The sequence below is a fragment of the Heterodontus francisci genome, chromosome X, assembly GCF_036365525.1.
Source record: "Heterodontus francisci isolate sHetFra1 chromosome X, sHetFra1.hap1, whole genome shotgun sequence".
NCBI classification, from domain to species: domain Eukaryota; kingdom Metazoa; phylum Chordata; class Chondrichthyes; order Heterodontiformes; family Heterodontidae; genus Heterodontus; species Heterodontus francisci.
The window spans coordinates 7,426,908-7,451,664 of NC_090421.1; the positions used below are offsets into that span (position 1 = coordinate 7,426,908).

The 24,757-nt window shown below is 45.8% G+C and overlaps 2 protein-coding genes across 3 annotated transcripts in view; one reads left to right on the top strand and one right to left on the bottom strand.

Moving 5' to 3' along the window:
- LOC137358706 (transmembrane protein 198-like) overlaps positions 1-14,399 on the top strand; it is an 87,450-nt gene extending 73,051 nt beyond the window's left edge. The window contains exons 3-5 of the mRNA XM_068024938.1: positions 7,277-7,852; positions 8,791-8,939; positions 13,412-14,399. Coding sequence (XP_067881039.1) covers positions 7,277-7,852; positions 8,791-8,939; positions 13,412-13,555 — 869 coding nt within the window. The 3' untranslated portion in view covers positions 13,556-14,399. The remainder of the gene's footprint in view (positions 1-7,276; positions 7,853-8,790; positions 8,940-13,411) is intronic.
- Positions 4,458-24,757, bottom strand: part of LOC137358707 (partner of Y14 and mago-like) — a 119,887-nt gene continuing 99,587 nt past the window's right edge. The window contains exon 10 of one of the 2 annotated variants that reach the window (XR_010971268.1): positions 4,458-8,707. The gene's annotated coding sequence lies outside the window, so the exon portion shown is untranslated. Of the gene's footprint in view, positions 8,708-21,955; positions 23,592-24,757 lie in introns of those variants that run through there. The other variant, XR_010971267.1, reaches the window with a different exon arrangement.

The window sequence follows — 24,757 nt, forward strand, 5'->3', positions numbered from 1 at the left end:
GTGCACAGGCAGCAGATTATAACAGTGCTAAACGCTGAACACTGGCAGCAGATTATAACAGTGCTAAACTGTGTGCACTGGCAGCGGATTTATAGGGGTGCTAAACTGTGTGCACAGGCAGCAGATTATAACAGTGCTAAACGCTGAACACTGGCTGCAGATTTATAGGAGTGCTAAACTCTGAACACTGGCAGCAGATTATAGGAGTACTAAACTCTGAACACTGGCAGCAGATTATAGGGGTGCTAAACTGTGTGCACAGGCAGCAGATTATAACAGTGCTAAACTCCTAACACTGGCAGCAGATTTATAGGAGTGCTAAACTGTGTGCACAGGCAGCAGATTATAACAGTGCTAAACGCTGAACACTGGCTGCAGATTTATAGGAGTGCTAAACTCTGAACACTGGCAGCAGATTTATAGGAGTGCTAAACTGTGTGCACTGGCAGCAGATTTATAGGAGTGCTAAACTGTGTGCACAGGCAGCAGATTATAACAGTGCTAAACTCTGAACACTGGCAGCAGATTATAGGGGTGCTAAACTGTGTGCACAGGCAGCAGATTATAACAGTGCTAAACGCTGAACACTGGCTGCAGATTTATAGGAGTGCTAAACTCTGAACACTGGCTGCAGATTTATAGGAGTGCTAAACTCTGAACACTGGCAGCAGATTATAGGAGTACTAAACTCTGAACACTGGCAGCAGATTATAGGGGTGCTAAACTGTGTGCACTGGCAGCAGATTATAACAGTGCTAATCACTGAACACTGGCAGCAGATTTATAGGGGTGCTAAACTGTGTGCACTGGCAGAAGATTATAACAGTGCTAAACTGTGTGCACTGGCAGCAGATGATAACAGTACTAAACTGTGTGCACTGGCAGCAGATTTATAGGAGTGCTAAACTGTGTGCACAGGCAGCAGATGATAACAGTACTAAACTCTGAACACTGGCAACAGATTTATAGGGGTGCTAAACTGTGTGCACAGGCAGCAGATTATAACAGTGCTAAACTGTGTGCACTGGCAGCAGATGATAACAGTACTAAACTGTGTGCACTGGCAGCAGATTTATAGGAGTGCTAAACTGTGTGCACAGGCAGCAGATTATAACAGTGCTAAACTGTGTGCACTGGCAGCAGATGATAACAGTACTAAACTCTGAACACTGGCAGCAGATTTATAGGGGTGCTAAACTGTGTGCACAGGCAGCAGATTATAACAGTGCTAAACGCTGAACACTGGCTGCAGATTTATAGGAGTGCTAAACTCTGAACACTGGCTGCAGATTTATAGGAGTGCTAAACTCTGAACACTGGCAGCAGATTATAGGAGTACTAAACTCTGAACACTGGCAGCAGATTTATAGGGGTGCTAAACTGTGTGCACTGGCAGAAGATTATAACAGTGCTAAACTGTGTGCACTGGCAGCAGATGATAACAGTACTAAACTGTGTGCACTGGCAGCAGATTTATAGGAGTGCTAAACTGTGTGCACTGGCAGCATATTATAACAGTGCTAAACTCTGAACACTGGCAACAGATTTATAGGGGTGCTCAACTGTGTGCACAGGCAGCAGATTATAACAGTGCTAAACTGTGTGCACTGGCAGCAGATGATAACAGTACTAAACTGTGTGCACTGGCAGCAGATTTATAGGAGTGCTAAACTGTGTGCACAGGCAGCAGATTATAACAGTGCTAAACTCTGAACACTGGCAGCAGATTTATAGGGGTGCTAAACTGTGTGCACAGGCAGCAGATTATAACAGTGCTAAACTGTGTGCACTGGCAGCAGATGATAACAGTACTAAACTCTGAACACTGGCAGCAGATTTATAGGGGTGCTAAACTGTGTGCACAGGCAGCAGATTATAACAGTGCTAAACTGTGTGCACTGGCAGCAGATGATAACAGTACTAAACTCTGAACACTGGCAGCAGATTTATAGGGGTGCTAAACTGTGTGCACAGGCAGCAGATTATAACAGTGCTAAACTGTGTGCACTGGCAGCAGATGATAACAGTACTAAACTGTGTGCACTGGCAGCAGATTTATAGGAGTGCTAAACTGTGTGCACTGGCAGCAGATTTATAGGAGTGCTAAACTGTGTGCACAGGCAGCAGATTATAACAGTGCTAAACTCTGAACACTGGCAACAGATTATAGGGGTGCTAAACTGTGTGCACAGGCAGCAGATTATAACAGTGCTATACTCTGCACACTGGCAGCAGATTATAACAGTGCTAAACGCTGAACACTGGCAGAAGATTATAACAGTACTAAACTCTGAACAATGGCAGAAGATTATAACAGTACTAAACTCTGAACACTGACAGCAGATTATAGGGGTGCTAAACTGTGTGCACAGGCAGCAGATTATAACAGTGCTATACTCTGAACACTGGCAGCAGATTATAGGGGTGCTAAACGCTGAACACTGGCAGAAGATTATAACAGTACTAAACTCTGAACACTGACAGCAGATTATAGGGGTGCTAAACTGTGTGCACAGGCAGCAGATTATAACAGTACTAAACTGTGTGTACTGGCAGCAGATTTATAGGAGTGCTAAACTGTGTGCACTGGCAGCAGATGATAACAGTGCTAAACTGTGTGTACTGGCAGCAGATGATAACAGTACTAAACTGTGTGCACAGGCAGCAGATTATAACAGTGCTAAACTGTGTGCACTGGCAGCAGATTGTAACAGTGCTAATCTCTGAACACTGACAGCAGATTATAGGAGTGCTAAACTGTGTGCACTGGCAGCAGATGATAACAGTACTAAACTGTGTGTACTGGCAGCAGATTTATAGGAGTGCTAAACTGTGTGCACAGGCAGCAGATTATAACAGTGCTAAACTGTGTGCACTGGCAGCAGATGAGGACAGTGCTAAACTCTGAACACTGGCAGCAGATTTATAGGAGTGCTAAACTGTGTGCACTGGCAGCAGATTAAAACAGCGCCAATCTCTGGACACTGGCAGCAGATTAAAACTGCATTAATCTCTGGACACTGGCAGCAGATTATAAGAATACTACAAGAATTTCTCCCTGAGATAATACACTGCCTGCTCTGGTCTTCAGTTTTTGGTTTTTAGCCTTCCTTCTCCCATTGAACTGTTTAACAGCCAATATAAATATATTTTAAAAAACATGCATCAGTTTGTTCTGTGTACTTCACTCGTACTTTTTGCCTCAAATAAAGGGAGCAGTTAAAATGCTATAACCAGCAAGTTTGAAATTGGTGTTAATGCAAATGGCTAATGGATATTGTGTTTTGACCACTATAAGTGACTGCCCCTTGTGTTTGCTGTTTGCTTACCTGGTGTCACAATCTGTAAAGCCATACGATATCGAGTGGGATTTTTTTTTAGTGCATGTAAGGGGCGATTCTGTGATCCAGTGCTTGCAGAGAACACAAATTGAGAAAATACAGGCATCTATCACACAGCTCCTCGAGAATCACCTCCCTGTGGGCACCACTCTCTACTGGGAATGGTGGATTATAAAATCACTCCTGTAACAACAACCTGCATTTATATAGCGCCTTTAATGTAGTAAAACCTCCCAAGTCCCTTCAAAGGAGTGTAATCAAACAAAGTTTGACACCAAGCCATATAAGTTGATATTAGGGCAGTTGACCAAAAGCTTGGTCAAAGAGGTAGGTTTTGAGGAGCATCTTAAAGAGGAAAGTGAGCTAGAGAGGTGGAAAGGTTTCGAGAGGGAATTCTAGCGATCAGGGCCTTGGCAGTTGGAGGCATGGTCGCCAATGGTGGAGCGATAAAAATCGGGGATGTGCAGGAGGCCTGAATGATGTCAGTATTTATCTCCTCAATCTGAGTAGTTTAATTGGTCAACCTCATGACATCTGACGTACTAGGTCAGCTCCAATAGCGATGGTCCAGTCATTCACATTTATGAGTGTTTGAGGATTTATTATCAGCTGTATACCTTGTGCCACCAAATGAGGGCTAACCGATAAGCATTTTCACATCCTGAAGGGTGTTTTCTGATTCATATTTTAGGAATTTTCAATTGAGGAATTATGGATAATAAATCATTGGTGGCGTTGACAGCCTCCATTTTGAAAACTGGAGCTTTACAATATGGCTGTTGTGAGTTAAACCTCTTACAGGAAATTTAATGCTCTAATTTGTTGAACTGGCTGAGCTTGAGAAGGATTAAACGTTCCGATTACTTCATGAAAATAAGAAGCCAGCAAGAAATGAGCCAGTGTAAGCCAACTTAATTAGATCCTTCCCATCCAAATAGAGGCAATTCATATAATCTTCTCAGATTCCTAACTAAGCTTAAGGCTCCATAGCCCTGTGTGTTCAGTGCATACAGATCTGGATCAAGTCCGCTGGGACTAGTAACAGGTGCTGTTGCTGCAAATTATTATGAACGCAATAGAAGGGAAGAAAAAAAATGTGAAACCTAAACATGGATATTGTTGGAGTGCTTTAATGTACACAGCTGCAGAGCAATCCGATGTGCCAGAATTATCTGCAAGTAGAAATTGGACACGTTTTTGTTTTTCCGTTTCAGAGCAGGTGCTGTACACTTCATCCTACACTTGGTTCTTTACACAACTCCTCCCTAACTATGTCTCGCTCTTATTGCACTGAGTTGTTACTGTATATTCCAGGCTTCCATAATGTTATAATATCATTGATTATTTTAGAAGTGCCAGTGATACAAAAATACATAGCACAGGGCGGTGACTGGAGAATTGCAAGGCGTGCAGTCAAAGCGAGGCACTATGTCAATTTTTAATTGAGAAAACTAGGTCAAAGGTCGGGGCCTATAACGCGCTATCAGCAAGGTTGAACAATGCAGGTGTGAAGATTAAGTAAATTAAGTTGGAGGTAGACGCCAAGTGCGGGTTTTTAAGGTTGCTGCCCAAGTTATTTGGTGAGGTTTTTCACAAAAAAGCAGTCAATGGCGATGCAGTCAATAAGGACGCCATTGCTCTTGAGCCCATACTGTGTTCTTGCTTCAAATATCCTGCCCCCAACACCAATATGGAGGCAAGTGACCATTTTAGAGAAAAGATAAAACAATTTTCAAGTTACTGGAATATAGTTTTTCTTTGTGTTGTGTGATCCTTCTCTTGCCTCTTTGCGGACAGCCTGCTGCTATCTCATGGTCCACCTGCTCAATTAGCTTTGACCGGGCACACTGTCACCCTCTGGTGTTCGCCCTTCAGACGACTGCCAATTAGCAGCAGACCATTTGTAACAATGCACCACTATGGCGAAACAGCCTTATTCTTAAAGAAGAATGCTGTGATTGTGAAATTAGAGATCACTTTGGAAATATGCCTTCAATAAAATATTATTCTTTCTCTTAAACACATCTCATAAGTTAGTTGAAGGTTAGGTGAAGTGTTGAAAGAATAGCCTATACTTTCTACGTTTCTGTGTAGCCTGTTTGTGTTTGGTTTCCAAGGCTGCGATTTATATTCCTAAAATGAAATAAAATAACAGCCACAGGCAAAGTATTAAACACCCAACAACTAACAGAAACTAGGAAACTGAAGTTGGTGCTGAAATAAGTCAAAATGTATCTCGATGGCCTGATCAACTTTATAACAATGCTTTCAAGTGGCTGTGCTGTCGCTGTGGGAGTTTGCATGACTACCTGTGTTCATATTGTCTCGCTTCCATTCGTTATCTCGAACAGCCATTGAAACTTGAAGAAAGCCTGTAAGAGCCACGATGGGACTGTTTGTGTAGCTGCAAATTGCTGACAATATGCTATCTTGGCCTGAAACGAGGATGAGAAGTTAAAGTTGTTAATGAGAATCTGACTGGGCTTAGAGCATCTCCTGCTTCAAAGTTACTTTAGGACCTGCAGAAAGTGGTTTCAATTTGGGAAGCGTGAACCCCAGCATTGGGTAGACAAGCCCACAGTGTGCATGTTGTGGCTTTCACTGATTTGATCCACACTTTCATACTCACTGTCCCTTTTTAACTAGGCCCCAAAGTTTCCAATGTGCTTTTTTGAACAGACAACTAAAAAACCTGGAGCTGATTTTTGTTCAGCAATTGTATTGGTGTGAAGTTAATGTTTTTCATTGCTGCTTTGTATGTCAGCTGTGGTTCAGTTGGTATCACTCTCACCTCTAAATCTGAAGGTCATGGGTTTGAGCCCCACTCCAAAGACTTGAGCATGTCGAGGAATGCTCCAGTGCCAACACTGCAGGAGCAGTGCGCTGTCGGAGGTGCCGTCTTTTAGATGAGACATTAAACTAAGGCCCCCCCACCCTGTCTGCCCTATCAGGTGGATGTAAAAGATTCCATAGAACTATTCAAAGAAGAGCAGGGAAGTTCTCCTGCTTTCCTGGCTAACATTTATCAGTCAACCAACATCAAAGAAAAACTGATGACCTGGCCATTTATCTCTTTGCTGTTTGTGGGATCTTGCTGTGCAAAAATTGGCTGCTTTGTTTTCCTACATTACAACAATAACTACACGTCTAAAGTATTTCAATGGCTGTAAAGTGCTTTGGGATGTCCAGAGGTGTGAAAGACGCTATACAAATGCAGGTGCTTTCTTTAAAAACCTCCTCAAACCCCATTACTTTCTGACAAAACTTTTGATCACCCCTCCTAATTCCCCTTTCCTGCCTGATTTCCATACACCTATCTGTGAAGTGCCTCAGGTTGCTCTTTGTCTTCAAATCCAAACAAGTGCAAAATGTTACAAACTATTTCTCCTTAAATCTGAAAAGATTCCAAACTGTCGAAGGAACCCTTGCCAAGTTTCTGACAGGTCTCGGAATATTGACACATTCTGGAGTTTGCAAGGTCAGAGATGAATGGCTGCCCCAAATCACAATTGGTCAATCTGAAATAAAAACAGAAAGTGCTGGAAATACTCAGCAGGTCAGGCAGCATCTGTGGAAAGAGAAAAACAGAGTTAACATTTCAGGACAGTGACCCTTCATCAGAACTGCTATTGGACGTAGGTGGCAGCCTTAAGAGACCAGTTTATCAACCAGTTTTTTGAATCTGTTGACCAACTTGCCTCAGCATGGTGATGAAATAATAATGAACCCAATCTCCCACTGTGTAATTCAAAGAGCCTGTTTTAGCAGCAAGTGTGCTATTGCGCAACTTTGTGTAGGGATAGAAATTCTCTGTTCGCAACTGTGACAGAGGTGTTAACCCATAATTAAGCATCAGGTCGCATGATTGTTATTGTTTCTGTCCCTGGGTGCAATGTAAAAGTTATGAATGTAACTTTTTGAAACCTTTGTTGCAGGTTATCGCTGTTTCAAGGCCGTCATGTTTCTCTGTGGGCTGATGTTTGGTTCCATCATCATTTTCCTTCTGTGTTACAAGGAGCGAGTTCTGGACATTCAGCTGAGTGTGGAGGCCAGTGCCGGCATTGGTCTAGGCATCGGAATCCTGTGTGGACTGGTCACCATGCTTGTCCGTAGTGTTGGCCTCTTCATGATTGGCCTGGTGCTTGGCCTGCTGGTAGCAACTGTCACCCTCATCGTGATGGAGCAGTTCTACCACCCACACACCATCTGGGTTCCAGTGGGGCTTCTTATTGGCGTCGGGATGCTGTTTGCTGTCTTAACTTTACAGTGGCAAAAACTCTTCACCATTATCTCCACTGCAGTCTTTGGTGGTGCCATCATTACACTGACTGTGGACTATTTCATTGAGCTATTTCTGTTGGCGCAATATGTCTACGAAAGGCTCAAGATTGCTCCCTCGCTGCCCGTTTGTTGGTACAGTTGGGTGATCCTTGGCATCTGGCCAGTGCTGAGCATTCTGGGAATCCTGGTCCAATGGAAACTGACAGCCGAAGGCTACTCACACACTGAAGGTGAGGCGACTTCAAGCCCATGTTTGTCTGTTCATTAACTCTGTAAAGGGGAAGGAGGGCAGGGGGGAAATTATTTAACATCAATGATATTTGGAAAACTTTTATGAAAGGATTTTCTACTTCACTCTCTCTAATCAAACAGACTACACGGGGGTACTGTTCAAGGGATGCTGACAACTCTCAACTTGCCATTCTTCATCTATAAGCCCAGGCAATGAGTGTCAATGGATGGTTGCCATCCAGCTGAGGCTGATCTTGCTGTCATCCAGTGCCCGCATGCATGGACTTTACAGCAGAAGTCACTGGATAGTGATCAGGGGTAGAAACATGGATGGTTATTTTCACCCCCCACCCCACTTTCCTTTAGTCTGGTGGGAGGCCTAAGCCCAATCCTAATGTCCTCAGCACTCTCCCACTTAATTCAGGCCAGACCAGGGATCAAACCTGGCACATTGCTAGTTTGTGTGGCACAGAATGCACTGGATGATGGTTTTAGCCACTGAGCCATTTGAATAATATGATGCTCACATTGTACAATCTGTGCTTGGGAGCAGATTTATCAGAGGATTCAAAGGACCTATTGTCCTGCCCAGTTGCTGCATTGATGCTAATCTCCAGTAATCATCAGGGTGGAAGTCACTTTGGGACCCAGTGGAACGAGCCGACTTGTACTGCCCTGGGTTCATTTGTTCTGCTGTTTGTTTGGTGACCAGTTTCTCGCCAAGGAATATTGCTGGGTGCAAACTTCTTGCTGCCATGGTTGTTTGGTGTTGACTCCAGTGGGAGAAAAAATTGGGTACAACAGAAGCTTGTTTTGGCCCAATTGTTCGATTCTTGAGTAAAGATGGAGACATCCTGTAAAGGGTGGGTGGGGAAGAGGAGAAGGAATTAGAGCTATTAAAACAAATTCTATCACTAATACTTTCTTCTTCCTGTAGTCATTATCAGTAAACGACAAAAACGAGTGCAATTGATGAGAATACGACAGCAGGAAGCAAAGAAACGACAGCGGGCGTCTCAGGCAGAGGGCACATACCGCAGGAAGCCGTACCCAGTCAAACGGTACACGGGAGATATCCTGTCACCGGTAAAGTATCAGAATTCAAACTCTTTTCCCCTGTAAATATTGGAATGAGGAGAAGGGAGAGCTGAGAACCTCTGATCTTGGCATCTCCATAACTATCTCTCCATTCTTCTGCACCATGTTAAGCCACATGGTTACACAGCAATACATAGAACGTACAGCACAGAAACTGGCCATTTGGGCCAACTGGTCCATGCCGGTTTATATGCTCCACACAACCTTCCTCCCACCCGTCTTCATCTAACATATCAGCATAACCTTTCTCTCTCATGTACTTATCTTGCTTCCCCTTGAAGGCACCTGTGCAATTTGCCTCAACTACTCCACGTGGTTATACATAACCAATTCCAATACAGGAATCGAGTCAGATAATGGATCCAAAAAAAAAAAATCACCAGCTGTATGATTAAAAATAGAGGGTGGTGCATACATGGGAGTGAATTATAGGAAAGGAATTTGACTGAGTGATGCAATAGAGCACCAGAATGCCTGCTGCTCATCCAGCCCTCTCTTACTCAGTGTTTGTTCCCCTGCTCTCCTGAAGGTGCTGACTCCTTGTAGGGCATGGTTCCATGGACATGGACTGTCCTCATGCCATCCTTCATGTGAGCCAAGGCAACAAGGTTGGGATTTTCCACTTTGGTTGAATCCTGGTGCAGTGCCAGTGGAATGGGAGTTCTGCCCATTCTGACCCCAACTGATTTTCTGAGATCAGAGTAATTCCCTGGTGGTATGCCCACCTCTGTCGGGAAGCCTGATTTGGGAGTGGGGGAGGGGATGTTAGAGAAACTCCCAAGCCTGCTTGTGAAGAAGATACCGAGACTAGGATGCTTTGGTGGAGACTGTTTATTGCTTGCCATTCATCAACAGAACTTATTAGACACTTACAGGGGAGTGAGGGAGGCTGAGTGGGGGAGGGGGGAGCAGAGTGGAGGATGTAAATGGGGGAGGGGAGCAGCTGCTGAACCAACTTCTCACCTATGTCTGTTGGCATTAGCCAGGGAAACTACAGCAACTCCAGTAGAAAATCCTGGCAAAGAAGAAAGAAATCCTTCGGATTTATACTGGAAAGTGGTTACTGTCCCAATTCCCAAATAGGAAAGGACCAGAGCCCACGAGGGAAAAAAATGTTACACAACAATTTATCATCATCTGGAATGCACTGCGGGAAAGACTGATGGAAGCAGATTCAATCATAATTTTCAAAAGGGAATTTGATGAATACTAAAGGGGGAAAAATTTGCAGGGCTATGAGGAAAGAGCAGGGGAGTGGGACTAATTGGATACCTCTTTCAAACAGCCAGCACAGGCAGGATGGGCTAAATGGCCGCCTTTTAGAAACATAGAAAAATAGGAGCAGGACTAGGCCATTCGGCCCTTCGAGCCTGCTCCGCCATTCAATATGGTTGATCATGGTTGATCATCCAACCTGTTCCCGCTTTCTCCCTGTATCCCTTGATCCCATTAGCCCTAAGAACTATATCTAACTCTTTCTTGAATATATTTAGTGATTTGGCCTCAACTGCTTTCCGTGGTAGAGAATTTCACAGGTTCACCACTCTCTGGGTGAAAAAATCTCTCCTCATCTTTTAAGTACTCCGGGATGTAGATTATCAGGCCCTGGGGATTTACTGGCCTTCAATCCCATCAATTTCCCTAACACCGTTTCCCTACTAATACTGATTTCATACAGTTCCTCCTTCTCACTAGACCTTATGTTCTCCAACATTTCTGGGAGGTAATTTGTGTCCTCCTTTGTGAAGGCAGAACCAAAGCATGTATTTAATTGGTCTGCCATTTCTTTGTTCCCCATTATAAATTCCCCCGTTTCTGACTGTAAGGGACCCACATTTATCTTCACAAATCTTTTTCTCTTCACATATCTATAGAAGCTTTTACAGTCAGTTTTTATGTTCTCTGCAAGCTTACTCTCATACTCTATTTTCCCCTTCTTAATCAATCCCTTTGTCCTCCTTTGCTGAATTCTAAACTGTTCCCAATCCTCAGGTTTGCTGCTTGTTCTGGCCATTTTATATTTCTCCTGCTTGGATCTAATACTATCCCTAATTTCTTTTGTAAGCCATGGTTGAGCCATCCTTGCTGTTTTATTTTTGTGCCAGACAGGAATGAACAATTGTTGTAATTCATCCATGCGCTCTTTAAATGCTAGCCATTGCCTATCCACTGTCAACCCTTTAAGTAACGTTCCCCAATCTATCATAGCCAACTCGCGCCTCATACCTTCATAGTTCCCTTTATTTAGATTCAGAACCCTAGTCTCAGAATCAACTCTCTCACTCTCCATCTTAATGAAGAATTCTATCATGTTATGGTCGCTCTTCCCCAAGGGAACCGACACAACAAGATTGTTAACTAATCCTTTCTCATTACACAATACCCAGTCTAGGATGGCCTGTTCTCTAGTTGGTCCCTCAACCTATTGGTCCAAAAAACCATCATGTTTGCACTCCAGCAATTCCTCCTCTACAGTATTACTGCTAATTTGGTTTGCCCAATCTATATGTAGCTTAAAGTCACTCATAATTACAGTTGCACCCTTATTGCAGGCGTCTCTAATTTCCTGTTTAATGCCATCCTCTACATCACCACTGCTGTTTGGGGGTCTATATACAACCCCCACCAACCTTTTCTGCCCCTTGGTTTTTCTTAGCTCTACCCATACAGATTCCACATCAGGATTCTCTGAGCTAATATCCTCCCTCACTATTGTATTGATTTCCTCTTTTACTAACAATGCTACTCCACCTCCTTTCCCTTTTTGCCTGTCCTTCCTAAATATTGAATACCCCTGGATGTTCAGTTCCCATCCTTCGTCACCCTGCAGCCGTGTCTCCATAATCGCAACTATATCGTATCCATTTACATTTATTTGTGTGGTTAATTCGCCTCCCTTATTGCGAATACTCTGCACATTGAGACACAATGCCTTTAGGCTTGTCTTTTTAACATTCTTAGTCATCTTAGCATTATTTCACAATATGACCCTATTTGTTTCTTGCCCTTGATTTCTATGCCTTCCACTTTTGCCTTTTTGTTTCCTGTCTTTCGTTTCTATCCTTGTTTCCTCCTCCTCAGTCTCCCCGCTCAGATTCCCATCGCCCTGCCATTCTAGTTTAAATCCTCCTCACAGCACTAGCAAATGCCCCTGCGAGTACATCGGTTCTAGTGCTGCCTGCGTGTAACCCGTCCCGCTTGTACAGGTCCCACCTTCACCAGAACTGATCCCGAAGTCCCAGGAATCTAAATCCCTCCCTCCTGCACCATTTCTCCAGCCACGCATTCATCTGGTCTATTCTCCTGTTCCTATACTCACTAACACGTGGCACAGGAAGTCATCTTAAGATTACTACCTTTGAAGTCCTGCTTTTTAATATAGCTCCTAACACCTTAAATTCATCTTGTGGGACCTCATCCCTTTTTCTACCTATGTCGTTGGTACCGACATGTACCACGACCACTGGCTGTTCACCCTCCCCCTTCAGAATGTCCTGCAGCTGCTCCGAGACATCCTTGACCCTAGCACCAGGGAGGCAACATACCATCCTGGAGTCTCGTTTGCGGCCACAGAAACATCTGTCTGTTCCCTTACAATTGAATCTTCCATCACTATGGCTCTCCCAGTCTTCCCCCCCATGCTGTGCAGCAGAGTCCTCCGTGGTGCCACGAACTTGGCTGTTGCTGCTTTCCCCTGGGAGGTCATCCCCCACCCCCAACAGTATTCAAAGTGATATATCTGTTTGAGAGGGGGATGGCCACAGGGGACTCCTGCACTACCTGCCTGCGCCTACTCCTCCGTCTGGTGGTCACCCATCCTTCTTCTGCCTGTGCAGCCATTACCTGCGGTGTGACCACCTCACTAAACGTGCTATCCACGACGACCTCAGCATCGCGGATGCTCCACAGTGAATCCACCCGCAGCTCCAGTTCCGTAATGCGGGTAGTCAGTAGCTGCAGATGAATACACTTCCTACACACATGGTCGTCAGGAACACTGGAAGCATCCCTGATTTCCCACATAGCGCAGGAGGAGCAGATCATGGGTGCGAGCTCTCCTGCCATGACTTACCTTTAGATTAATTAGTTACTCTCTATAAAAATACTAATTACAGTAGGGGCCTTGTTCTACTTCAAACACTACCCACTACAATCTAAAGTCCTTAATAAATTACACTAATTAAAAAAAACACACTTTAGTAGTACTCACCTTATCACTTTTTTCCAAAAAAACTTTTCCTTTTTTTAAGCTATTTAAATGCACTAACACAGCTGTTACTTACCCAACCAATCACCTTGCAGATTTCCCGTGATGTCATTGTAAGTCTTTTTTTCCTCTTTTGAGTCTCAGCGCGTGCCGGCACAGACAGAGTGAGCGAGCCTGCCGCCGCTCCGGTCTCCAGGTAAGTTTTGTGCTGTATGATTCTATAATAATTAATTTTTCCCCCTTTCCCCTCCAGAGCTACATCCAGAGTATCCGAGATCGGCAGACAGCAACATCCATGAGCAGTCTGAACACAAACATACATACCATTGTGGATCTGGATTATGATTGCGGTTCCACCGTCCCACTGACAGCTACAACCCCCGTCGCCACGGCATGAGCTAGTTACCATCACACAGCGAGTACTGGTCAAGGGTATTAGTGAACAACCAGTTTATATAGCTCCTAGCAGGTGACTAGTAGATAACATGTGGTGCTCTAGTCAGATATCTGCGCACACCATGGTCTGTTTGTCTCTCTCTCTAGGAATCACAGTTCTTGCAACAATGAAGAAATCTCTCGAGTCTCCTAGTTTGTTACCTGCCTGAATAGTTCTTCAGCAGTCTGACTGAAAGGGCCTGCTAACCAGAAGAAACCCACCTCTGCTCAAAAGACATTGAACACAATGCAAACTGCTCCACCTCATCTTCATTAATGGAAGGAGCTTGTCATGGGAAGTGGACCAACATGGCACATGGCCAGTCAGGGAAATGTGTGCCGTGGTGACCCAGCAGCTAAAACCATGCGTCCCATGCACAGGAAGAATAATCAGGACAAGTGTACAGCTCGTTTGTGAATTGATCTTGGGATTCCACCCCGTTTCAGGGTGGATGCTAGCAGCGTGTTTTCCAATTAGCTTGTCACCCATTCACAGCAAGACCGATAGTTGTTGTGTTTGGGCCACCACTGTGGCTTTTTACACAGCCAAAATTCATCTTTAACTCTTTCTTTTGAAGGTGCCATTTCATGTTTAACCTATTCAACTGTCTACTTTTAAAGCCAGAATGATTTAATGCTCTTCTAGCCTATAGTAGTTTAAAAGTGTCATTGTTCAGTCCAAGCACAAAAGGCCTGTAAGCAGCAAACTGTCTCACTTTAATACTGTTCAACTAAACCTGCCTCGTTAAATATAATCCAGCAAAGTAAACGGCCACGTGTTAAATATAAAACACAATTGCTCCCTTTATTTTGTCCTGTGGCTTTCTTTACCTGTGTTCCTCCTATGCCGATCAGAGATTTAAGATTGGTGGCAAACCTGTTGTTGTTTGTGATGAGTACTTTTCCTGTTTCCCCACCTTTTCAAATTCCAGATCTGTGAGAATCAGTAAACATGGGATTCAAGTACCACTCGAAGGGACAGGCCCCCTTGATTCTTTGAGCAGTGTAAATATCTTCAGCACCTCTTGATTGTTCAGGTACCCGCCCAGTGGAACTCACATACTGAACTATAGCTACCATCAGCTCTCAGTCGGTGAAGGTTTAGAGTGAAGGACACTTGCACTGTTTCTGAACGGAGATGAACTCTGGACAGGAATCTGCTGGAAATGGACTGACGTTGTTTTATATGTATGCAAATCAATACACAAAAGATGTACCAGGTCTAAGGAAGATAGAAAATGTACATCTCTATTGTGAAAAAATAACAGATATTTGTATTATAGAAAATATGCTCTTAGTTCTATTTGACAGTACAACAGAGGTGAAAAAATTAAGTGGACAATTTAAGGTGAACTTTGATCTGTAGCTAACCTGCTCCAAGAGTGAGAGGGCAGAGTGTTCCAGCTCATCTTTCTACAATGTGCAAATGGGATCTGTGTGTATCATGGGGTAAGGAGAAGCGTTCAGTTTGTCTGGCGCCCAGGTGGGTCCCACAGCCCAGACAGAAAAACAACAAACCCCAATTGCCAACTTTTTCCTTGACAGACTGAGTGACCACAGATCCTACCCATCTAACTTTTGTTACCAAATTTGACCACGTTCCTTGTTCTCTGCAGATTATCCTTTGCTAGACAGGTAGCCATGACTTTCCAGCGACCTCACCTAGTATGATCATTCATTTGATAAAGAGATAGTAATAAGAATTTGGCAAAATGAAGGAAGCCTTTAATTTAGTGCTTGGAACATGAAGGTTTTAAATGTGGGGGGATGAGGTGTGGTTGGGGGAGAGAATGTGTCATTTATCTGACTCAAAGGTATATAGTTAACTTTGGCATCTATTTAGGAGAGTGCACAGGACATGTTTATAGTCTGGAAATTGGTGGAACTATCTTTGAAATATCAGTGAGGTCTTCAGAGGGTTGAATGGAAGATCATTTGAATCCTCCTCTTTCAGAGGCGGTCAATGATATTCAGCATTTCAGGGGAGATCTCACTTACATTGTTAGACTCTACCCACCTTTTTATGATGTAGTGAAACAATTCACAAGTGGATCAGCTTTAAGTCACCTTGGCGATGGCAGAGAGATGTTGGTTGTCCACATTAACTGAAGATCTGTCCATGATCACATCAGAGCTCCATCCAGGTAGACTGCCTGTACCCTGTCGATCTACTGTACACTACAGTAGGGCTCCATCCACATAGACTGCCTATACCCTGTCAATGTCCGGTACACTACAGTAGAGCTCCATCCAGGTAGACTGCCCGTACCCTATCGATGTTCTGTACACGACAGTAGGGCTCCATCCAAATAGACTGCCTGGACCCTGTCGATATTCTGTACATTACAGTAAAGCTCCATCCAGGTAGACTGCCTATACCCTGTCAATGTTCGGTACACTACAGTAGAGCTATATCTACGTAGACTGCCTGTACCCTGTCGATCTTCAGTACACTACAGTAAGGCTCCATCCACATAGACTGCCTGTACCCTGTCAATGTTCTGTACACTACAGCAGAGCTCCATCCAGGTAGACTGCCTGTACCCTATCGATGTTCTGTACACTACAGTAGGGCTCCATCCAAATAGACTGCCTGGACCCTGTCGATATTCTGTACATTACAGTAGAGCTCCATCCAGGTAGACTGCCTGTACCCTATCGATGTTCTGTACACTACAGTAGGGCTCCATCCAAATAGACTGCCTATACCCTGTCGATATTCTGTACACTACAGTGGAGCTCGATCCACGTAGACTGCCTGTACCCTGTCGATCTTCTGTACACCACAATAGGTCTCCATTCCCGGAGACTGCCCGTACCCTATCGATGTTCGGTACACTACAGTAGGGCTCCATCCATGTAGACTGGCTGTACCCTGTTGATATGTGGTACACTACAGTAGGGCTCTATCCAGGTAGACTCCCTGTACTCTGTCAATGTTCTGTACAGTACAGTAGGGCTCCATCCACGTAGACTGCCTGTAACCTTTCCATGTTCTGCACACTACAGTAGGGCTCCATCCACATAGACTGCCTGTACGCTGTCAATGTTTGGTACACTACAGTAGGGCTCCATCCAAATAGACTGCCTGGACCCTGTCGATATTCTGTACATTACAGTAAAGCTCCATCAAGGTCGACTGCCTATACCCTGTCGATGATCTGTACACTACAGTAGGGCTCCATCCAAATAGACTGCCTGTACCCTGTCGATATTCTGTACATTACAGTAGAGCTCCATCCAGGTAGACTGCCTGTACCCTGTCGATATTCTGTACACTACAGTGGAGCTCGATCCACGTAGACTGCCTGTACCCTGTCGATCTTCTGTACACCACAATAGGTCTCCATTCCCGTAGACTGCCCGTACCCTGTCGATGGTCGGTACACTACAGTAGGGCTCCATCCACGTAGACTGGCTGTACCCTGTTGATATGCGGTACACTACAGCAGGGCTCTATCCAGGTAGACTCCCTGTACTCTGTCAATGTTCTGTACAGTACAGTAGGGCTCCATCCACGTAGACTGCCTGTACCCTTTCCATGTTCTGCACACTACAGTAGGGCTCCATCCACATAGACTGCCTGTACGCTGTCGATGTTTGGTACACTACAGTAGGGCTCCATCCACATAGACTGCATGTACCCTGTCAATGTTCGGTCCACTACAGTAGGGCTCCATCCACATAGACTGCCCGTACCCTGTCAATGTTCGGTACACTACAGTAGGGCTCCATCCACAAAGACTGCATGTACCCTGTCAATGTTCGGTACACTACAGTAGAGCTCCATCCACATAGACTGCCTGTACCCGGTCGATGTTCGATACACTACAGTAGGGCTCCACATAGACTGCCTGTACCCTGTCGATGTTCGGTACACGACAGTAGAGCTCCATCCACGTAGACTGCCTGTACCCTGTCGATGTTCGGTACACGACAGTAGAGCTCCATCCACATCGACTGCCTGTACCCTGCCGATGTTCGGTACACAACAGTAGAGCTCCATCCACGTAGACTGCCTGTACCCTGTCGATGTTCGGTACACTACAGTAGAGCTCCATCCACAAAGACTGCATGTACCCTGTCAATGTTCGGTACACTACAGTAGGGCTCCATCCACAGAGACAGCATGTACCCTGTCGATGTTCGATACACTACAGTAGGGCTCCACATAGACTGCCTGTACCCTGTCGATGTTCGGTACACGACAGTAGAGCTCCATCCACGTAGACTGCCTGTACCCTGTCGATGTTCGGTACACGACAGTAGAGCTCCATCCACGTAGACTGCCTGTACCCTGTCAATGTTCGGTACACTACAGTAGGGCTCCATCCACAAAGACTGCATGTACCCTGTCAATGTTCGGTACACTACAGTAGGGCTCCATCCACAGAGACAGCATGTACCCTGTCAATGTTCGGTCCACTACAGTAGGGCTCCATCCATAGAGACAGCAAGTACCCTGTCAATGTTCGGTACACTACAGTAGGGCTCCATCCACATAGACTGCATGTACCCTGTCGATGTTCAATACACTACAGTAGGGCTCCATCCACTTAGACTGCCTGTACCCTGTCGATGTTCGGTACACTACAGTAGAGCTCCATCCACATAGACTGCCTGTACCCTGTCGATGTACTGCACACTACAGTGGAGCTCCATCCACGTAGACTACCTGGATCCTGTCGATGTTCTGCACACTACAGTAGGGCTCCATCCACGTAGCCTGCCTGTACCCTGTCAATGTTCCTGAGTGCCTGTACCCTTTCGATGTTCCGTACACTTAGGTAGAGCTCCATCCACATAGACTGCCTGTACCCTGTCGATGTTCGATACACTACAGTAGGACTCCACATAGACTGCCTGTACCCTGTCGATGTTCGGTACACGACAGTAGAGCTCCATCCACGTAGACTGCCTGTATGCTGTCGATGTTCGGTACACTACAGTAGAGCTCCATCCACATCGACTGCCTGTACCCTGCCGATGTTCGGTACACAACAGTAGAGCTCCATCCACGTAGACTGCCTGTATGCTGTCGATGTTCGGTACATTACAGTAGAGCTCCATCCATAGAGACAGCAAGTACCCTGTCAATGTTCGGTACACTACAGTAGGGCTCCATCCACATAGACTGCATGTACCCTGTCGATGTTCAATACACTACAGTAGGGCTCCATCCACATAGACTGCCTGTACCCTGTCGATGTTCGGTACACTACAGTAGAGCTCCATCCACATAGACTGCCTGTACCCTGTCGATGTACTGCACACTACAGTGGAGCTCCATCCACGTAGACTACCTGGATCCTGTCGATGTTCTGCACACTACAGTAGGGCTCCATCCACGTAGCCTGCCTGTACCCTGTCAATGTTCCTGAGTGCCTGTACCCTTTCGATGTTCCGTACACTTAGGTAGAGCTCCATCCACATAGACTGCCTGTACCCTGTCGATGTTCGATACACTACAGTAGGACTCCACATAGACTGCCTGTACCCTGTCGATGTTCGGTACACGACAGTAGAGCTCCATCCACGTAGACTGCCTGTATGCTGTCGATGTTCGGTACACTACAGTAGAGCTCCATCCACATCGACTGCCTGTACCCTGCCGATGTTCGGTACACAACAGTAGAGCTCCATCCACGTAGACTGCCTGTATGCTGTCGATGTTCGGTACATTACAGTAGAGCTCCATCCACATCGACTGCCTGTACCCTGTCGATGTTCGGTACACTACAGTAGAGCTCCATCCACGTCGACTGCCTGTACCCTGTCGATGTTCGGTACACTACAGTAGAGCTCCATCCACGTAGACTGCCTTTACCCTGTCGATGTTCGGTACACTACAGTAGAGCTCCATCCACGTAGACTGCCTGTACCCTGTCGATGTTCGGTACACTACAGTAGAGCTCCATCCACGTCGACTGCCTGTACCCTGTCGATGTTCGGTACACTACAGTAGAGCTCCATCCACGTAGACTGCCTGTACCCTGTCGATGTTCGGTACACTACAGTAGAGCTCCATCCACGTAGACTGCCTTTACCCTGTCGATGTTCGGTACACTACAGTAGAGCTCCATCCACGTAGCCTGCCTGTACCCTGTCAATGTTCCTGAGTGCCTGTACCCTTTCGATGTTCCGTACACTTAGGTAGAGCTCCATCCACATAGACTGCCTGTACCCGGTCGATGTTCGATACACTACAGTAGGGCTCCACATAGACTGCCTGTACCCTGTCGATGTTCGGTACACGACAGTAGAGCTCCATCCACGTAGACTGCCTGTATGCTGTCGATGTTCGGTACACTACAGTAGAGCTCCATCCACATCGACTGCCTGTACCCTGCCGATGTTCGGTACACAACAGTAGAGCTCCATCCACGTAGACTGCCTGTACCCTGTCGATGTTCGGTACACTACAGTAGAGCTCCATCCACAAAGACTGCATGTACCCTGTCAATGTTCGGTACACTACAGTAGGGCTCCATCCACAGAGACAGCATGTACCCTGTCGATGTTCGATACACTACAGTAGGGCTCCACATAGACTGCCTGTACCCTGTCGATGTTCGGTACACGACAGTAGAGCTCCATCCACGTAGACTGCCTGTACCCTGTCGATGTTCGGTACACGACAGTAGAGCTCCATCCACGTAGACTGCCTGTACCCTGTCAATGTTCGGTACACTACAGTAGGGCTCCATCCACAAAGACTGCATGTACCCTGTCAATGTTCGGTACACTACAGTAGGGCTCCATCCACAGAGACAGCATGTACCCTGTCAATGTTCGGTCCACTACAGTAGGGCTCCATCCATAGAGACAGCAAGTACCCTGTCAATGTTCGGTACACTACAGTAGGGCTCCATCCACATAGACTGCATGTACCCTGTCGATGTTCAATACACTACAGTAGGGCTCCATCCACTTAGACTGCCTGTACCCTGTCGATGTTCGGTACACTACAGTAGAGCTCCATCCACATAGACTGCCTGTACCCTGTCGATGTACTGCACACTACAGTGGAGCTCCATCCACGTAGACTACCTGGATCCTGTCGATGTTCTGCACACTACAGTAGGGCTCCATCCACGTAGCCTGCCTGTACCCTGTCAATGTTCCTGAGTGCCTGTACCCTTTCGATGTTCCGTACACTTAGGTAGAGCTCCATCCACATAGACTGCCTGTACCCTGTCGATGTTCGATACACTACAGTAGGACTCCACATAGACTGCCTGTACCCTGTCGATGTTCGGTACACGACAGTAGAGCTCCATCCACGTAGACTGCCTGTATGCTGTCGATGTTCGGTACACTACAGTAGAGCTCCATCCACATCGACTGCCTGTACCCTGCCGATGTTCGGTACACAACAGTAGAGCTCCATCCACGTAGACTGCCTGTATGCTGTCGATGTTTGGTACATTACAGTAGAGCTCCATCCATAGAGACAGCAAGTACCCTGTCAATGTTCGGTACACTACAGTAGGGCTCCATCCACATAGACTGCATGTACCCTGTCGATGTTCAATACACTACAGTAGGGCTCCATCCACATAGACTGCCTGTACCCTGTCGATGTTCGGTACACTACAGTAGAGCTCCATCCACATAGACTGCCTGTACCCTGTCGATGTACTGCACACTACAGTGGAGCTCCATCCACGTAGACTACCTGGATCCTGTCGATGTTCTGCACACTACAGTAGGGCTCCATCCACGTAGCCTGCCTGTACCCTGTCAATGTTCCTGAGTGCCTGTACCCTTTCGATGTTCCGTACACTTAGGTAGAGCTCCATCCACATAGACTGCCTGTACCCTGTCGATGTTCGATACACTACAGTAGGACTCCACATAGACTGCCTGTACCCTGTCGATGTTCGGTACACGACAGTAGAGCTCCATCCACGTAGACTGCCTGTATGCTGTCGATGTTCGGTACACTACAGTAGAGCTCCATCCACATCGACTGCCTGTACCCTGCCGATGTTCGGTACACAACAGTAGAGCTCCATCCACGTAGACTGCCTGTACCCTGTCGATGTTCGGTACACTACAGTAGAGCTCCATCCACGTAGACTGCCTTTACCCTGTCGATGTTCGGTACACTACAGTAGAGCTCCATCCACGTCGACTGCCTGTACCCTGTCGATGTTCGGTACACTACAGTAGAGCTCCATCCACGTCGACTGCCTGTACCCTGTCGATGTTCGGTACACTACAGTAGAGCTCCATCCACGTAGACTGCCTGTACCCTGTCGATGTTCGGTACACTACAGTAGAGCTCCATCCACGTAGACTGCCTTTACCCTGTCGATGTTCGGTACACTACAGTAGAGCTCCATCCACGTAGACTGCCTGTACCCTGCCGATGTTCGGTACACTACAGTAGAGCTCCATCCACGTAGACTGCATATACAGAAACATGAATTAGGATGTTCTTTTTTAAATGCAGCTTTAATTGCAGTGTTAAATGAAAGGAAAGGTTAGAAAAAGTGCCTTTATACAATTCAGCAGTTGCTTGTAAGGAAAGAGGTTGCGAAAGGGTTTGAGAGTAAGCCAGAGAGTGGGGTCAGACTGGAAGGCTCATGTGGAGAAAAACACCAATGCAGACCTCATGTTGCTTCTGTGCTGGAACATTCAATCATTCCTTAGGTCCATCCAGGTACAGTTATTGAAAGAGCAGTATAAAATGCATGTCTGGACTCTGCACTGATGCAAAGTACTGTGCAGTGCAGTATTGTACCCTGCTTTTGCCTCCGGGAAGATTTTCAGCTTCACCATAGCTTGCTGGTGACAATTAAGTGTAGGAATGTAGTACAGAGAAGACCGCAGTTCCCTCTGGAAACTTCAGTGTTTTGTGACAGTCGGATTCCAGTCTCCAGTATTGATCAGTCACTATCGCAGCCACTGAAGATCTTGGGTCTTCAGCCTTTGTCTGAGAGGGCGAAACATTTCTCAGGCTTTGAATCTGTCAATTTCCACCAGGAAGAAAGGGGAGAATTTAAAAGTGTTTGAGTTTATTTTTAAAGAAAAATTCCCTCAAATTTCATCATGGTTTCTAACAGCCTGAAACATCTGGGGTCCTAAAGAAGCTTCTGAACTTACAGTGAATTTGGTTACACCACATGCCCTTGGCACTTGGCCAAGTCTTCACCCTCCGTAGGTTCCTTCAAGTTGGCCAGCTGTTCTATTGTTGAAATTTTACACCAGTATTTTAACCGGCGAGGCTTGCTCATTATCTGGTGCCATCAAATTGATATCATTCACTATTAATTGATTTGCATTTCCACCCTCCTGCCCAGCCGAGGGGTTTCTCCTGAAGGTGCTAACTCTTGCTGGACGACAGTTCTATGGATGCTGGCTGTTCCCTGGTGTCTGGCCCGAGAAGCCGTCCTTTCTGGCTGTACACACAATGAGCAACTGTAGGAACCTCACACTTGAGCTCTGTCCTCTCCTTACCCGAAGTACACACAGTCACGCAGGGTCGAGGAGCAGGCACCCTAGTTGATCTTTGGTTTCCCCTCCCTGGTGCAAAAGCACGGAGGCTCATCAATGCGCTCCTCCCACTGTCCCAGCTGAGATCAGGTAAACCCAGCACAATTTGGGGAATTAAACCTGGGACCATCCTTCTCTGTGTGGATCAGTATTGCACTGAGCCATTAGGAAATCTGACCAGCCTGTGTTCATAACAGACATTGAATATCATGAACGGCTCCTTCCAGTCTGTTGTTCTATTTTTATACTGCGCCAGTGTTGAAGCTGATGATGAACTAACATTACTCCTTCTTCAGTATTTCCCTCTATTCATAGAAGTTCATTTTGTTTGTGTCCTTTGTCTGAACAATTGTTTCATTTATTGAATGTGGAGATTTTTCCTGTAATATTTCTTTGTGACTTATAAAGATGTTTTTACATGAAGAAGTGTCTGTGAGTGTTACTTTTGGATCCTGCCAGCGAACCTCAAACAGAACCAGGCTGGGTTTAACGATCATCTGAAATGGGATGAGGGAGTGGGGGGAGAGCAGAATCAAGACAGGTAGAGCTCAAGTTCATTGTTGTTTGATTTGCTGCAAATGAAAAAGTTAATTGACTATTTTAATAGTTAATACCTGCATGTCCTGGCCCACAGAACTAAAGGGGCAGGTTTGCAACTCAGGTTGACTGTATTACTGCAGGTTAAATCAAATGACCTCCAAGCCCCAACATTTTTTACAGCGAACTAAAGTGTTCAAAGAAAATGAAAAATACACACTTATTTTTAATGCGCTTATGATTTTTCTCCCAATTTGTTCATAGCAGTGTCCAGGAGATTAAATTTAATTCCTGGAGACTCCAGGATAATCTTGGAATGTTGGCAACTCTGGTGGAGATAAAGGAATTTCTATTTTGAAAATAAATGTTCATTTTTATTCGGTCATAGGATGTGGGCGTCGCTGGTCAGGCCAGCATTTATTGCCCATCCCCAACTGCCTTTGAGAAGGTGGTGGTGAGCTGCCTTCTTGACCCGCTGCAGTCCATGTGGGGTAGGTATACCCACAGTGCTGTTAGGAAGGGAGTTGCAGGATTTTGACCCAGTGACTGTGAAGGAACGGCGATATAGTTCCAAGTCAGTATGGTGTGTCACTTGGAGGGGAACTTGCAGGTGGTGGTGTTCCCATGCATCTGCTGCCCTTGTCCTTCTAGGTGGTAGAGGTCACGGGTTTGGAAGGTGCTGTCGAAGGAGCCTTGGTGAGTTTTATTTATTTATTTTATTTAGAGATACAGCACTGAAACAGGCCCTTCGGCCCACCGAGTCTGTGCTGACCATCAACCACCCATTTATATTAATCCTACATTAATCCCATATTCCCTACCACATCCCCACCTTCCCTCAATTCCCCTACCACCTACCTATACTAGGGGCAATTTACAATGGCCAATTTACCTATCAACCTGCAAGTCTTTGGCTGTGGGAGGAAACCGGAGCACCCGGCGAAAACCCACGCGGTCACAGGGAGAACTTGCAAACTCCGCACAGGCAGTACCCAGAATTGAACCCAGGTCGCTGGAGCTGTGAGGCTGCGGTGCTAGATGGTACACACTGCTGCCACTCTGTGCCGGTGATGAAGGGAGTGAATGTTTGTAGATGGGGTGCCAGTCAAGTGGGTTGCTTTGTCCT